The sequence below is a fragment of the Nicotiana tabacum genome, chromosome 10 (assembly GCF_000715075.1).
Source record: "Nicotiana tabacum cultivar K326 chromosome 10, ASM71507v2, whole genome shotgun sequence".
Classification (NCBI taxonomy): domain Eukaryota; kingdom Viridiplantae; phylum Streptophyta; class Magnoliopsida; order Solanales; family Solanaceae; genus Nicotiana; species Nicotiana tabacum.
Window position 1 is genome coordinate 137632363 of NC_134089.1, and position 18545 is coordinate 137650907.

General features: G+C 37.0%; 1 protein-coding gene across 1 annotated transcript; it reads right to left on the bottom strand.

Annotated features, from left to right (window-relative positions):
* LOC107818447 (uncharacterized) lies at positions 1–769 on the bottom strand. The gene is made up of 2 exons (XM_075223972.1): positions 377–769; positions 1–333 (listed from the first exon to the last, which is right to left on the bottom strand). Exons 1-2 carry the CDS (start codon positions 767–769, stop codon positions 1–3), a joined length of 726 nt encoding a protein of 241 aa, XP_075080073.1.
* Between the last annotated feature and the right edge of the window lie 17776 nt (positions 770–18545).

Consider the following 18545-nt stretch of genomic DNA (forward strand, 5'->3'; position numbering starts at 1 on the left):
TCAGAAGAAATCCTTAACAACATCAATAACTTCTGTCTTCACAAGAGGCCATACTTTTATGAAGAAGTAAGCATTGTACCCATCAACTCCAGGAGATTTATCATTTGCTATTAAAGATAGCCCATCATATATCTCCTTTTCTGTTACTTCTGCACATAATCTAATCCTTTGTTGCTGAGCAATGACTGGACCTTTTCTCATAGTTTGTTTGTTAACTGCTGGCAATACATGAGCTGCAGAACCCATCAAGCTTTTGTAGAACTTGATTATCTCTTCTCTGATTTCCTCTGGATCCACAAGTTTTCTGTTATCAAGAGATGTAAGTTTTGTAATCTGCTTCGTTTGAGTCCTCTCTTTAATTAATGCTGAGAAATACTTGTTGTTTGAGTCTCCAAGCTTGATCCAATACTTGCTTTAGCTTTCTATTGTAAGGCACTCTCTTCCACAAATGACCATTTTTCAGCTCCTGTAACAATTTTCTTTCTTCTGCAAGTAGGTCTATGTTATTCTTTAATTGAATTTGTTCCTGAGTGCTCTTAAAGTCCTGTCTTGCCTTCTTTATTTTCTGCTTGATGAACTTAAACTCTTCATTATTCAGTTTCCTCAAGACTGTTCTAAGGTTCTTCAATTTCATCCAAATGTTTTTCATGTTGTTTGTGGAAGATGTGTTCTGCCATATTTCTTCTACAATCTTCATGAAATCTTTATGCTCAACCCATATATTGAAAAACTTGAAAGAAACTTTGATGTTATAATTTGCAGATACCATTGTTAGTAATATAGGTGCATGATCAGAAATGAAAGGATTATCATATTACATTATCACATGTCCCCAAGTCATCATCCATTTATGGTCTCCAAAAGCCCTATCCAATTTGCTATATATTCTATCTGTGTTCAACTATTTGTTGGACCATGTATAGTAGTTCCCACTCCACTAAACTTCTGTTAGTAAAAGTTTATGCATGCACTCAGAGTAATCTTTGATTTCCTTATAAGTGATTGGATTGCCAAACAGTCTATCATCTTGATGCAGTATTGCATTGAAATCTCCAGCAACAAGCCATGATTTTTTAATGCCCACAACCACTTCTTTCAGATGCTCCCACAATGATCTCCTGTGTTCTATAGTATTGAAGCCATATACAATGGTACGAAAGCAATTGATGCCTCCTATCCTGCTTGTGACTTCACAATGTAGTATTTGTGCTTCAGCTCTCACCATCTTAACTTCACACCATTGTGAATCCCAAACCAGCCAGATTCTTCCATTAACTGCAGCCTGATAGTTGTCATATACCTTCCATGTTGGATCAATTTTGTCCCTGATCTTCTTAGAGTTATGTTCCTTTACTTTTGTTTCTATGAGCTCAACTAATCTATTTTTTTTGTTTTTAAGTAATTCCTCAGTTTCTTTTGTTTATACCTCTTATTTATTTCCCTAACATTCCATATTAACCAATTCATCATGTAGTTTTGGATCCTCCCCCTCTGTCTAGAGGTAGGTCTTGCTCTTTACTATATCCTCCATATAGCACTCCAAAACCATTTTTTATAGGAACAAAACATAATATGGGAAAGTTCTGAAGGTTGAACTCAGGGCTTTCAATAGCCTTCCCTTTATTCTTTCCTGTTTACTCTTCTATTCTATTTTCAGGAGTAACATTCATCTTCTCATTTACTTGCTGGATCTGCTACTTATTCTCCATTATTTGCTCTACTTGTTCCTCAACTGGCAGAGTTGGTTGCGTAGGACCTTTGCATCTCCATTCCTATGTGATAGTTTTGTTCCTCTTCCGTCTATGTTGAACATCCTTTTGGCCATCACCTACATCCTTTTCCCTACATTTGTGTCCAACTACTTGACAAACTCCACAAAATTCTGGCTTCCAATCATATGTCACATGTTGTTGGAAATACTTCCCTTTTGGATCAATCACTGTAATTTCATCAAGGAGAGGACGATTAACATTTATTTTTATAAGCATTCTTGCATAAGAAATCCTTGACTATTTTGTGGTACATTCATCAGCAAACATAGGAGTCCCTAATACACTGGCAATTCTACTCAATGATTTACTACCCTAGCAGTTCATAGGTAGATTAGGGAATTTCACCCATAATGGTATCTCAGTAGGAAACTCTCTGCTGAAATCAAAATCTGCTGTCCATGGCTTCAAAATTATAGGTCGATTGCTTATAGTATACAACATGCATGTCAGTTATAAAATTAAATCAAATCACATAATATCCATCATCATGCAAATATACTTCTGGTGTGTCTATATTTATCCAATTTTGGCTAATATACTTGTTCATAATATTGTACCCAGGAGTTTCCCCAATAACATATGCAATTAGAGCACATTTCCACTTTTCTTCTTCTGGTTCTACTTCCTCTACTTCCAATTGCACCACCGTTTGTCCATCTACAATTTGTGGTGGGATATAGGTTATGCCATACCATTAGTTGCAGATCTATTCCTTTTGAACAAGTTTGTCCATGCACCTATCAGATTTACTCCTTGTTCTGCTCGATCCGCTGGCTTTTGCACTGGATTCACTATTTTATTGATCTTCACTACAGTCACTGTTTCACTGCTTTGAGATGCCCTCAGTTCCATGGACTTTTGCGTTAGGATCTCTGTATTAGCCACCATAGTGCCCGTCATCCCCAGCTTCTTTGGCATCTCCTCAGTATTTGAAGTAGATCCTTTTTCAATAGATCTAATTTCCACAGCTAGCTGCACATGAGACGCCATTGGTGTACTTTTAGGTGTTACTTCTCCTTGAATTCAAGCTCCAACTGAGCTCCCAAAAGCTACAATAGGTATTTTCCTAGGTCGACCTCGCCCCCTTCCTCTTCCCCGACCTCTCGCTCCTGCCATAACCACACCAGCGTATTTTAGCTAACATGCGTTGAGAGCACGAGAGAATGTAGAGAGAGAAAGTTTTGAATATAAAAATATATGAAGTTTCAAACTATATGAAGTTTGACCAATATTTTAAAATATATTTTTATCATATTTACATGAGAAGAATTATAACTTATAGTACTTTTCGTATAGCTGTTGAATATCTAAATTTTAATGTTAAAATACTGAGTTGAACTAATTCAATTTAACTTTAAAGATTAGTCAAATTGATTCTCTTTAAACGAAATTAATATGTCATATAAATTAAAATAGAGGAAGTAATATTTTAGACTATCGTCTAATGTTTTCTCATAAGATTTTCGGTTAGCTCGAAAATAATCTTTAGACCTTAGTCTAAAAGGTCCATCAGTTGCAAGAACGTGGTTGACAATCTTTTGATTCGCTTTTTAATTTTCAGTCGCCATTGGAAATGTAAATGAAATATAGTCAGTTTTCATTCATAAATACTTTTTGCCCTTATCTTCTTCATTTGAAAGCAACAAAGATCCACTTTTTTATCGCTTTTGCTTTTTTTGAACATTAAAATATTATTTTGGAGTTCAAAACTTTTAAAAGTGAAACTCCAGTATGCACTGAAATTCAGAACTCTAGTATATGAACTACAAACGTAGTATATATATGCTAGATGGAGCATGCATATTTAAGATTCACTTTATATCACTTTTCAACCTATAGGACAATATCCTAGAGTTTCACTTTCATGGTGTATCACTTTTATGTAGGTACCACCTATGAACTTAATTATCCCACTATTTTCAGGTAAAACTTATGACATTATTCCATTATTTTCGCAGGTACTACTTGTATTGGAAAAAATTGAGTTTACATATAAAAGTGATTGGAAGATGACGTGTCATGACACGTAGATTGGTCAAAGAGTTATGATTGGCAAAGAGGAACGAGTTGCAACAGATACGAGCAGAAGCATAAGAGGAGGCATGAGCGGATACTCAAAAGATTCAACGCCCATACCTATTTAAGTCCAAGAATTAAGGAGAGTGAATCTGACAACACAAGAGAGTACAAATACAGTATTTAATGAGCATTAAATACTAAAAACTATAGAGAATCTGTATTAAAATACAATGATTATATAACGTAGCATTTAATATCTTTAATTGTCTATAATGGCCTTATTATGACAAAGGCAAAACACATATTTTCAAGATAGTATAAAAGGGAAAGAATGGGTCAATTGTAAAGACACGAAAGACTATCTGAATACATTGGTTTACTTTGTCTTCTTCTAATTATCTTATTGCTAGCCAAATTACTTTCTCTTATACATTTTTTGATTATCAGTAACCCGAGTTCTTCTAAATTGAAGCTTTGACCGAAATTCCACTTTTTGGTTAAACAAATTGGTTCCGTTACCGGAAATTTGATAATCTATTCTTTTTTAGTTTAACTTTCCTTGTTGCATCAACCATGTCAAACAATAATGACAACATTCAAGGAAACCAACAACTTCAGAAAAATCTACAGGATAATCACACCCCGATCCCTTCTCCACAAAGCTCTCCTCGGCGGTCTCAAGAAGGCACTCCTGATAGATCTCATGCAAATGGAAACGCTCAATTTGAAAATGTTGAAGCTATCGATGAAACTTTGCAAAAACTAATTGCTGAACAGGTCAATAAAGCTCTTAAGGCTTTTGCTAGCCAGTTACCAGCTGCACCACCCACACCCACTGCAAATAACAACACTTTGGAGAACCCTCGCTTTGGGCTTGTTAATTCAGGTAGTGGTGGAACTCCCAACGAATCACAAGAGGGAGTACCAGGTAACTTAGTCAATTCTGATTTACAAAATTTAGTACTAATATTGCAGAAATAGCTCAAGGAGCAAAGTGACCGCATAGAGCAAATACCCGGGGTGCCGCCCGTAATCAAAGGGATAGATATTGATAAATATTCGCAACAACCCTGGAAGCCAAGTGCTGCTGCCCTCCCAATTCCAAAGAAATTCAAAATGCCCGATATTCCAAAATACGATGGAACAACTGATCTAGGAGACCACGTGACTGCATTCACAACAGGCGTAAAAGGCAACAACTTGACCAAATAGGAGATCAAATTAGTATTGGTCAAGAAATTCGGTGAAACACTCACTGAGGGTGCATTAACATGGTATTCTTTTTTACCCGAAAATTCTATAAATTCTTTTGCTGAGCTTGCAGATTATTTCATCAAAGCACACTCAGGAGCTCAAAAAGTCGAAAAACAAATGGAAGTTATTTTCAAAATTAAGCAAGGGGACTCAGAATTACTTAGAGAGTTCGTGGACAGATTCCGATATGAAAGAATGACATTACCGCGTGTACCTGACAATTGGGCAGCTATAGCCTTCACAAGTAATTTGAATGAAAAAAGCTCAGAAGCTACGAGGCAACTCAAGGAAAGTCTTCGTGAATTCCCAGCTACAACATGGAATGATATTTACAACAGGTATAACACGAAACTGAGGATAGAGGAAGATGTTATCTCACGGTCTCAAAAAGAAGAAAAGGTAAGTTTGAGATGGGTAGAAATCAAAAAAGGTCCGGTAAAAATAGGTACGAACCATACATGGGACCAACGGGAAAAGAGTCACGGTCAAAACAGGACAATCAAAGGCACAATCACTGGTCGAGGAATAGAGAGTCGAGCTCGTCATCAAGATTTGGGAATGATCGAAACACGCGTGAGTCATGAGATGATGATAGAAACTTGAAGGCGAGGTTTGGCAGTTATAATTTCAATGTGAGCACTTCCGAACTCGTAGCTGTTTTGAGAAGCATGAGTGACAAGGTACGAGGGCCAAAAGAGATGATATCGAATCCAAACAGGCGCAATCCTGATCATTGGTGCGAATTTCACAACGACCACGGGCATAAAACGGCAGACTGTAGGTTTTTACAAAGTGAAGTTGATCATTTATTAAAACAGGGTTATCTCACCGAGTTATTCAGTGAGAAAGGTAAGCAAGCATACATGAAGAATAGGCAGGAACCCCCTAAACCACCTTCTCCCAAAAGGACCGTCAACGTTATAAGTGGAGGTGAAGACATCAATGGTGTGACGTACACAACAACCAATAAAATTTCCAAAGTTACAATTACCCAAGGGAAACGGGTGCGACATGTCTTAGAGGAAGAAAGCATTACGTTTGATGATGTAGATGCGGATGGCGTATTATCTCCTCATAACGATGCACTGGTAATATCTCTACTTGTATATGATACTAATGTAAAATGAGTTTTGATTGATCCAGGTAGCTCCGTGAACATTATTCTATTAAGAGTATTACATGAGATGCAAGCTGAAGATAAATTAATACCAAAGGCGCATACTCTATCTGGATTCGACAATTCCAGTGTTGTGACGAAAGGAGAGGTAATACTTACTACATTCACAGAAGGAGTTGTCAAATATACAAAGTTTCAGGTAGTAGATATGGAAATGGCTTACAATATGATCATTGGGAGACCATGGATCCACGAGATGGATGCCGTTCCGTCAACCTTGCATCAAGTTATTAAATTTAGGAACATCAACTCTATAGCCGATTCAAGTACGATAAACGAAAAAATAGCAATCACAGAATCTAGTTGAGGGTAACACAACACAAGCCTCAACTGAACAAGGGCGAACAGATGTAGACTCAAGGCCAGATACCATTCAAGAACCAGAGGAAAACGAAAATATCAAGACAACAATTGAAGAACTGGAGGCTGTGGTGTTATTTGCACAATAGCTTGATAGGAAAGTCTACGTAGGGGCCAATCTAAGCCAGGACATGAAAGGTAAGTTGATTGAACTTTTGAAAACTAATGTGGATTGTTTTGCTTGGTCCCACTCTGATATGATAGAAATACCACCGGAGGTAATGACTCACAAATTAAATGAAGACCATCGTATCCTCCTGTCAAACAAAAGAAGAGAAAGCAAGGAACTTTAAAAAATCAGGTGATTCAAGATGATGTTCAAAAATTACTAAAGATTGGGTCTATCCGTGAGGTAAAGTATCCTAATTGGCTAGCCAATACTGTTGTGGTACATAAGAAGAATGGTAAGTGGCGAGTTTGTGTAGATTACACAAACCTTAACAAATCCTGTCCTAAAGATTCTTTTCCGCTACCACATATAGATCAACTAATTGATGCTACTGCAGGACATGAATTATTAAGTTTTTTAGATGCGTATTCAGGATACAATCAGATCAAAATGGATCCGATAGATGAAGAAAAAACTTCCTTTATAACTAACAGGGGGACTTACTGTTATAAAGTAATGCCTTTTGGTCTCAAAAATGCTGGTGTAATATATCAAAGACTAGTGACTCAAATGTTTCAAGAACATTTGGGGAAAACTATGGAAGTCTATATAGACGACATGCTCGTCAAAACTCAACATTCAGGGGATCATATATCACACTTGTCTGATGTATTTCAGATTTTGAAAAAAATTAATATGAAATTAAATCCTGAGAAGTGTGCATTCGGTATTGCATCAGGTAAGTTTTTAGGTTTTCTTGTCTCTAACCGTGGTATTGAAGTGAATCCCACACAGATTAAGGCCACTGAAGAAATACCTGATATACTTACAAGTAAAAAAGAAGTGTAGAGGTTGACAGGAAGAATTGCAGCCTTGGGAAGATTTATTTCTAAGTCATCAGAAAAGTGCTTTAAATTCTTTTCAGCTCTTAAAAGCAAGATCATTTCGAATGGGATGAGGAATGTCAACAGACACTCAAAAATTTGAAGACATACTTATTAAATATGCCACTGCTCGCAAAACTAAAGGTTGGGGAAAGACTGCTCATCTACCTTGTTGTCTCAGAAGTAGCAGTAAGTGCTGTTTTAGTCCGTGAGGACCAAGGTAAACAATCTCTGATCTATTATGTCATCAAATCTTTGTTAGATGCGGAGACACAATATCCTCAGTTAGAAAAGCTTGCACTTGCATTAATCATGACATCTAGAAAATTAAGGCCTTATTTTCAATGTCATCCTATTGCTGTAGTAACTGCTTATCCATTACACAATATATTATACAAGCATGAGTTGTCAGGTAGGTTAGCCAAGTGGGCTATAGAATTAAGTGAATATAATATCACATACCAACCTAGAACTGCTATAAAATCTCAAGTGTTAGCTGATTTCGTGGCTGATTTTAGCCAAGGGATGCAATTAGAAGCAGAAAAAGAATTGCAGGTGCTCAACGGAGCTAACCCAGGGATTTGGACCTTATTTGCTGATGGTTCATCTAACGTAAAGGGTGCAGGCTTAGGGATCGTTTTAGTACCACCTACGGGTGAAACCATTCGGCAAGCCATTAAATGTCATTCTATAACTAACAATGAGGCAGAGTATGATTGCAGGTTTAGAACTGTCATGAGAACTTGACATTAATCAGATTGTAATCAAGAGCGATTCACAGCTCGTGGTTAACCAAATACTGGGGACTTATACCGCCAGGGAAGCACGAATGCAATAGTATTTAGTGAAGGTACATGATCTAATCAGGCAATTCCAAACCTGAAAGGTTACGCAAATACCAAGAGATGAAAATGTTGAGGTGGATGCCTTAGCTAATCTCGCATCCGTAGCAGACGTGGCAAGCAATGAAAATGCTTCTACAATATATTTGTTTCATTCAGTGCTCGATCCAGATAAAAATGAGGTAAATTTTAATAACTTAACCTGGGATTGGAGGAACGAGATTGTTGCCTTTTTGTAGAATGGTATCGTTCCTGAAGACAAGAGGAAAGCTCACGGGCTTCAAAAAAAGGCTACTCGATATTGCTTAAAGCAAGGCAATCCTTATCGGAAAATGTTCGGTGGTCCCTTAGCAAGATGCCTCGGACCTTCTTAGACAGAATTGAGAGAAATACATGAGGGGCATTGTGGGAATCACGCAGGAGGAAGATTACTGGTAAGAACCCTAATTAGGGCAGGTTATTATTGGCCCAAAATGGTAAAAGAAGCAGAAAGTTTCGTGGCTAAATGTGATAAATGCCAAAGGTACGGTAATAATATGCATAGACCTGCAGAGTTGCTACATCCGGTCATTGCACCATGGCCGTTTATGAAATGGGGGATGGATATCGTGGGTCCACTACCACAAGAAAAAGGATAGGTAAAATTTTTGCTCGTACTCACTGATTATTTTACTAAATGGGTGGAAGCAGGAGCATTCAAATAGGTTCGTGAAAAAGAAGTTAAAGATTTCATTTGGCGGAATATCATATGCCGATTCAGTGTACCAAAGGAAATCGTATGCGACAATGACCCTCAATTTATAGGCACGCAAACCACAGAGTTCTTTCAAAGTTGGCAGATCAAAAGAATTACATCCACACCTTATCATCCGGTGGGTAATGTGCAAGTTGAGTCAACAAACAAAATCATTATCAACAATTTAAAGAAATGTTTAGAGGAGTCCAAAGGTAATTGGCCAGAAGTGTTACCTGGTATTTTATGGTCATACCGCACAACAACAAAAACATGTACAGGAGAAACACCATTTTCATTGGTTTACGGAGCTGAAGCTTTAATTCTAGTTGAGATAGGAGAGCCAAGTACAAGATTTACACAAGTGTCAGAAGAGTCTAATAACGAAGAAATGCGTATAAATCTTGATATACTTAAAGGAAAAAGGGAAGCTGCACTGATAAGAATAGCAACACAAAAGCAGGTCATAGAACGATACTACAACCGAAAAACACGCCTACGATTCTTCAAAATTGGGGACTTCGTGGTCAAAAAGGTTTTTCAATCTATGAAGGCTGCTAATGCAGGGAAATTAAGTCCAACATGGGAAGGACCCTATAGGATTCATGATATTGCAGGTAAAGGAGCATACGAGCTGGAAACAATGGATGACAAGATACTACCTTCACATTGGAATGTTGTTCACCTGAAGATATACTAAGGAATACCCATGGTTAGGTATCCGTATTTTAAAATTTAATTTTTTTAATTGTTAAATTTTACTAACGATTTTAGATAATAGGTAAAAAGCTAGCCCGTACTAAATGATGAGTCACGACCTGCAAGGCACGTGGAATAAATTAAACTTTCCGGTCTAGGGTTACAATTATTCTGATTGAAATTCAAATGGGCTAAGCAGTCTTCATCTATAATCGCACCTCCGAGTCTCGTATGTTTTTCCTTTTCAGGGAAAGGACCAAATGAGAGGAACAATCAAGTACTCGAGGCTTCATAGTTCAACGCTCAAACACTTGGGGACAATATAATATACACAAGCATGTGTATAAAGAAGGCAAAGAAGATTGGAAAATAATCAAGGATCAAGCCTGAAAAATTCACTCAATAAATGAGTCAAGTACAGAGCAAAGTCACGGGCTAAGCCTTAAGAAAGACCTTACCCTAGCTAGGGTAAAGGCAATGTACTAAAACGGGTTATAAATAAAAACCTCGTGTTTATTTTTCTTTTTTAAATCTGTAATAAGAAAAATAGTTACGAGAAAGTTATAGATGTAATTCAAATACATGTAAAGTGTTATTCAAAACTAGACAAAGTTCAAATAAAAACTTGTCAAACTTATTTCAAGAAATATGTGTATTCCTATTTCTTTTATTATATATTAACACTGTTATGAAGTTGAGACGTCTTCTTCATTAAGTGTCGAATATAAAAGGGCTCTCTTTTATTAAATTCATGATTAATTTAAGTATTTATGAAGTTAACAGAAGCATTTTTTGAAGAGTAAAAATGCAAGTTATTCAGTAAGTCCTTAGAAATAAAGGCAAGAATAAACAAAACAGAAGTTCAACTAGTAACGAAAAACTTCTTAATATTAAAAAGCTTAGACTAAGTATGAACTTAGTCATAAACTAAAAATTGTATATACATATTGCCCCATAAAAGGTCTGGGGACTTAAGTTTCCAAAACAAACTCTCAAATGAGACCAGGGGTTTTAACCACAATTTTTCAAAAAGAAAAAAAGAGACCCAAAGGAATTCAAACAACTTAAACCTGTCACTGAGAAGATGAAAGAACTGAAGCAGGTACATCAACAGTAGTGGGTTCAACTTGGCTTGATGGAGTGTCCGAATGATTGGCATTGCTAGAATTTCCGGAATGTTGTAGTAACCTATCCTGCTTGTGACTTCACAATGTAATATTTGTGCTTCAGCTCTCACCATCTTAACTTCACACCATTGTGAATCCCAAACCAGCCAGATTCTTCCATTAACTGCAGCCTGATAGTTGTCATATACCTTCCATGTTGGATCAATTTTGTCCCTGATCTTCTTAGAGTTATGTTCCTTTACTTTTGTTTCTATGAGCCCAACTAATCTAATTTTTTTGTTTTTAAGTAATTCCTCAGTTTCTTTTGTTTATACCTCTTATTTATTCCCCTAACATTCCATATTAACCAATTCATCATGTAGTTTTGGATCCTCCCCCTCTGTCTAGAGGTAGGTCTTGCTCTTTACTATATCCTCCATATAGCCCTCCAAAACCATTTTTTATAGGAACAAAACATAATATGGGAAAGTTCTGAAGGTTGAACTCAGGGCTTTCAATAGCCTTCCCTTTATTCTTTCCTGTTTACTCTTCTATTCTATTTTCAGGAGTAGCATTCATCTTCTCATTTACTTGCTGGATCTGCTACTTATTCTCCATTATTTGCTCTACTTGTTCCTCAACTGGCAGAGTTGGTTGCCCAGGACCTTTGCATCTCCATTCCTATGTGATAGTTTTGTTCCTCTTCCTTCTATGTTGAACATCCTTTTGGTCATCACCCACATCCTTTTCCCTACATTTGTGTCCAACTACTTGACAAACTCCACAAAATTCTGGCTTCCAATCATATGTCACATGTTGTTGGAAATACTTCCCTTTTGGATCAATCACTGTAATTTCATCAGGGAGAGGACGATTAACATTTATTTTTATAAGCATTCTTGCATAAGAAATCCTTGACTATTTTGTGGTACATTCATCAGCAAACATAGGAGTCCCTAATACACTGTCAATTCTACTCAATGATTTACTACCCCAGCAGTTCATAGGTAGATTAGGGAATTTCACCCATAATGGTATCTCAGTAGGAAACTCTCTGCTGAAATCAAAATCTGCTGTCCATGGCTTCAAAATTATATGTCGATTGCTTATAGTATACAACATGCATGTCAGTTATAAAATTAAATCAAATCACATAATATCCATCATCATGCAAATATACTTTTGGTGTGTCTATATTTATCCAATTTTGGCTAATATACCTGTTCATAATATTGTACCCAGGAGTTTCCCCAATAACATATGCAATTAGAGCACATTTCCACTTTTCTTCTTCTGGTTCTACTTCCTCTACTTCCAATTGCATCACCGTTTGTCCATCTACAATTTGTGGTGGGATATAGGTTATGCCATACCATTAGTTGCAGATCTATTCCTTTTGAACAAGTTTGTCCATGCACCTATCAGATTTACTCCTTATTCTGCTCGATCCGCTGGCTTTTGCACTGGATTCACTGTTTTATTGATCTTCACTACAGTCACTGTTTCACTGCTTTGAGATGCCCTCAGTTCCATGGACTTTTGCGTTAGGATCTCTGTATTAGCCACCATAGTGCCCGTTATCCCCAGCTTCTTTGGCATCTCCTCAGTATTTGAAGTAGATCCTTTTTCAATAGATCTAATTTCCACAGCTAGCTGCACATGAGACGCCATTGGTGTACTTTTAGGTGTTACTTCTCCTTGAATTCGAGCTCCAACTGAGCTCCCAAAAGCTACAATAGGTATTTTCCTAGGTCGACCTCGCCCCCTTCCTCTTCCCCGACCTCTCGCTCCTGCCATAACCACACCGGCGTATTTTAGCTAACATGCGTTGAGAGCACGAGAGAATGTAGAGAGAGAAAGTTTTGAATATAAAAATATATGAAGTTTCAAACTATATGAAGTTTGACCAATATTTTAAAATATATTTTTATCATATTTACATGAGAAGAATTATAACTTATAGTACTTTTCGTATAGCTGTTGAATATCTAAATTTTAATGTTGAAATACTGAGTTGAACTAATTCAATTTAGCTTTAAATATTAGTCAAATTGATTCTCTTTAAACGAAATTAATATGTCATATAAATTAAAATAGAGGAAGTAATATTTTAGACTATCGTCTAATGTTTTCTCATAAGATTTTCGGTTAGCTCGAAAATAATCTTTAGACCTTAGTCTAAAAGGTCCATCAGTTGCAAGAACGTGGTTGACAATCTTTTGATTCGCTTTTTAATTTTCAGTCGCCATTGGAAATGTAAATGAAATATAGTCAGTTTTCATTCATAAATACTTTTTTGCCCTTATCTTCTTCATTTGAAAGCAACAAAGATCCACTTTTTTATCGCTTTTGCTTTTTTTGAACATTAAAATATTATTTTGGAGTTCAAAACTTTTAAAAGTGAAACTCCAGTATGCACTGAAATTTAAAACTCTAGTATATGAACTACAAACGTAGTATATATATGCTAGATGGAGCATGCATATTTAAGATTCACTTTATATCACTTTTCGACCTATAGGACAATATCCTAGAGTTTCACTTTCATGGTGTATCACTTTTCTGTAGGTACCACCTATGAACTTAATTATCCCACTATTTTCAGGTAAAACTTATGACATTATTCCATTATTTTCGCAGGTACTACTTGTATTGGAAAAAATTGAGTTTACATATAAAAGTGATTGGAAGATGACGTGTCATGACACGTAGATTGGTCAAAGAGTTATGATTGGCAAAGAGGAACGAGTTGCAACAGATACGAGCAGAGGCATAAGAGGAGGCATGAGCGGATACTCAAAAGATTCAACGCCCATACCTATTTAAGTCCAAGAATCAAGGAGAGTGAATCTGACAACACAAGAGAGTACAAATACAGTATTTAATGAGCATTAAATACTAAAAACTTTAGAGAATCTGTATTAAAATACAATGATTATATAACGTAGCATTTAATATCTTTAATTATCTATAATGACCTTATTATGACAAAGGCAAAACACATATTTTCAAGATAGTATAAAAGGGAAAGAATGGGTCAATTGTAAAGACACGAAAGACTATCTGAATACATTGGTTTACTTTGTCTTCTTCTAATTATCTTATTGCTAGCCAAATTACTTTCTCTTATACATTTTTTGATTATCAGTAACCCGAGTTCTTCTAAATTGAAGCTTTGACCGAAATTCCACTTTTTGGTTAAACAAATTGGTTCCGTTACCGGAAATTTGATAATCTATTCTTTTTTAGTTTAACTTTCCTTGTTGCATCAACCATGTCAAACAATAATGACAACATTCAAGGAAACCAACAACTTCAGAAAAATCTACAGGATAATCACACCCCGATCCCTTCTCCACAAAGCTCTCCTCGGCGGTCTCAAGAAGGCACTCCTGATAGATCTCATGCAAATGGAAACGCTCAATTTGAAAATGTTGAAGCTATCGATGAAACTTTGCAAAAACTAATTGCTGAACAGGTCAATAAATCTCTTAAGGCTTTTGCTAGCCAGTTACCAGTTGCACCACCCACACCCACTCCAAATAACAACCCTTTGGAGAACCCTCGCTCTGGGCTTGTTAATTCAGGTAGTGGTGGAACTCCCAGCGAATCACAAGAGGGAGTACCAGGTAACTTAGTCAATTCTGATTTACAAAATTTAGTACTAATATTGCAGAAATAGCTCAAGGAGAAAAGTGACCGCATAGAGCAAATACCCGGGGTGCCGCCCGTAATCAAAAGGATAGATATTGATAAATATTCGCAACAACCCTGGAAGCCAAGTGCTACTCCCCTCCCAATTCCAAAGAAATTCAAAATGCCCGATATTCCAAAATACGATGGAACAACTGATCTACGAGACCACGTGACTGCATTCACAACAGGCGTAAAAGGCAACAACTTGACCAAATAGGAGATCAAATCAGTATTGGTCAAGAAATTCGGTGAAACACTCACTGAGGGTGCATTAACATGGTATTCTTTTTTACCCGAAAATTCTATAAATTCTTTTGCTGAGCTTGCAGATTATTTCATCAAAGCACACTCAGGAGCTCAAAAAGTCGAAAAACAAATAGAAGATATTTTCAAAATTAAGCAAGGGGACTCAGAATTACTTAGAGAGTTCGTGGACAGATTCCGATATGAAAGAATGACATTACCACGTGTACCTGACAATTGGGCAGCTATAGCCTTCACAAGTAATTTGAATGAAAAAAGCTCAGAAGCTACGAGGCGACTCAAGGAAAGTCTTCGTGAATTCCCAGCTACAACATGGAATGATATTTACAACAGGTATAGCACGAAGCTGAGGATAGAGGAAGATGTTATCTCACGGTCTCAAAAAGAAGAAAAGGTAAGTTCGAGATGGGTAGAAATTGAAAAAGGTCTGGTAAAAATAGGTACGAACCATACATGGGACCAGCGGGAAAAGAGTCACGGTCAAAACAGGACAATCAAAGGCACAATCACAGGTCGAGGAATAGAGAGTCAAGCTCGTCATCAAGATTTGGGAATGATCGAAACACGCGTGAGTCATGAGATGATGATAGAAACTTAAAGGCGAGGTTTGGCAGTTATAATTTCAATGTGAGCACTTCCGAACTCGTAGCTGTTTTGAGAAGCATGAGTGACAAGGTACGAGGGCCAAAAGAGATGATATCGAATCCAAACAGGCGCAATCCTGATCATTGGTGCGAATTTCACAACGACCACGGGCATAAAACGGCAGACTGTAGGTTTTTACAAAGTGAAGTTGATCATTTATTAAAACAGGGTTATCTCACCGAGTTATTCAATGAGAAAGGTAAGCAAGCATACATGAAGAATAGACAGGAGCCCCCTAAACCACCTTCTCCCAAAAGGACCATCAACGTTATAAGTGGAGGTGAAGACATCAATGGTGTGACGTACACAACAACCAATAAAATTTCCAAAGTTACAATTACCCAAGGGAAACGGGTGCGACATGTCTTAGAGGAAGAAAGCATTACGTTTGATGATGTAGATGCGGATGGCGTATTATCTCCTCATAACGATGCACTGGTAATATCTCTACTTGTACATGATACTAATGTAAAATGAGTTTTGATTAATCCAGGTAGCTTCGTGAACATTATTCTGTTAAGAGTATTACGTGAGATGCAAGCTGAAGATAAATTAATACCAAAGGCGCATACTCTATCTGGATTCGACAATTCTAGTGTTGTGACGAAAGGAAAGGTAATACTTACTACATTCACAGAAAGAGTTGTCAAAGATACAAAGTTTCTGGTAGTAGATATGGAAATGGCTTACAATATGATCCTTGGGAGACCATGGATCCACGAGATGGATGCCGTTCCGTCAACCTTGCATCAAGTTATTAAATTTCCATCACCATGGGGAATATGTCAAATCCATAGGGACCAACATACATCCAGGAACATCAACTCTATAGCCGATTCAAGTACGAGAAACGAAAAAAATAGCAATCACAGAATCTAGTTGAGGGTAACACAACACAAGCCTCAACTGAACAAGGGCGAACAGATGTAGACTCAAGGCCAGATACCATTCAAGAACCAGAGGAAAACGAAAATATCAAGACAACAATTGAAGAACTGGAGGCTGTGATGTTATTTGCACAATGGCTTGATAGGAAAGTCTACGTAGGGGCCAATCTAAGCCAGGACATGAAAGGTAAGTTGATTGAATTTTTGAAAACTAATGTGGATTGTTTTGCCTGGTCCCACTATGATATGATAGGAATACCACCGGAGGTAATGACTCACAAATTAAATGAAGACCATCGTATCCTCCTGTCAAACAAAAGAAGAGAAAGCAAGGAACTTTAAAAAACCAGGTGATTCAAGATGATGTTCAAAAATTACTAAAGATTGGGTCTATCCGTGAGGTAAAGTATCCTAATTGGCTAGCCAATACTGTTGTGGTACATAAGAAGAATGGTAAGTGGCGAGTTTATGTAGATTACACAAACCTTAACAAATCCTGTCCTAAAGATTCTTTTCCGCTACCACATATAGATCAACTAATTGATGCTACTGCAGGACATGAATTATTAAGTTTTTTAGATGCGTATTCAGGATACAATCAGATCAAAATGGATCCGATAGATGAAGAAAAAACTTCCTTTATAACTAACAGGGGGACTTACTGTTATAAAGTAATGCCTTTTGGTCTCAAAAATGCTGGTGTAATATATCAAAGACTAGTGACTCAAATGTTTCAAGAACATTTGGGGAAAACTATGGAAGTCTATATAGACGACATGCTCGTCAAAACTCAACATTCAGGGGATCATATATCACACTTGTCTGATGTATTTCAGATTTTGAAAAAAATTAATATGAAATTAAATCCTGAGAAGTGTGCATTCGGTATTGCATCAGGTAAGTTTTTAGGTTTTCTTGTCTCTAACCGTGGTATTGAAGTGAATCCCACACAGATTAAGGCCACTGAAGAAATACCTGATATACTTACAAGTAAAAAAGAAGTGCAGAGGTTGACAGGAAGAATTGCAGCCTTGGGAAGATTTATTTCTAAATCATCAGAAAAGTGCTTTAAATTCTTTTCAGCTCTTAAAAGCAAGATCATTTCGAATGGGATGAGGAATGTCAACAGACACTCAAAAATTTGAAGACATACTTATTAAATATGCCACTGCTCGCAAAACTAAAGGTTGGGGAAAGACTGCTCATCTACCTTGTTGTCTCAGAAGTAGCAGTAAGTGCTGTTTTAGTCCGTGAGGACCAAGGTAAACAATCTCTGATCTATTATGTCATCAAATCTTTGTTAGATGCGGAGACACAATATCCTCAGTTAGAAAAGCTTGCACTTGCATTAATCATGACATCTAGAAAATTAAGGCCTTATTTTCAATGTCATCCTATTGCTGTAGTAACTGCTTATCCATTACACAATATATTATACAAGCATGAGTTGTCAGGTAGGTTAGCCAAGTGGGCTATAGAATTAAGTGAATATAATATCACATACCAACCTAGAACTGCTATAAAATCTCAAGTGTTAGCTGATTTCGTGGCTGATTTTAGCCAAGGGATGCAATTAGAAGCAGAAAAAGAATTGCAGGTGCTCAACGGAGCTAACCCAGGGATTTGGACCTTATTTGCTGATGGTTCATCTAACGTAAAGGGTGCAGGCTTAGGGATCGTTTTAGTACCACCTACGGGTGAAACCATTCGGCAAGCCATTAAATGTCATTCTATAACTAACAATGAGGCAGAGTATGAGGCAGTGATTGCAGGTTTAGAACTGTCATGAGAACTTGGCATTAATCAGATTGTAATCAAGAGCGATTCACAGCTCGTGGTTAACCAAATACTGGGGACTTATACCGCCAGGGAAGCACGAATGCAATAGTATTTAGTGAAGGTACATGATCTAATAAGGCAATTCCAAACCTGAAAGGTTACGCAAATACCAAGAGATGAAAATGTTGAGGCGGATGCCTTAGCTAATCTCGCATCCGTAGCAGACGTGGCAAGCAATGAAAATGCTTCTACAATACATTTGTTTCATTCAGTGCTCGATCCAGATAAAAATGAGGTAAATTTTAATAACTTAACCTGG

Excerpts from the sequence above, each read along its gene's own strand:
- LOC107818447 (XM_075223972.1), bottom strand. The coding sequence starts at position 769 with ATGGTATCTGCAAATTATAACATCAAAGTTTCTTTCAAGTTTTTCAAT. Across the intron at positions 334-376 it reads CTTGGAGACTCAAACAACAA|ATTACAAAACTTACATCTCT; the intron begins GTATTTCTCAGC and ends CAAACGAAGCAG.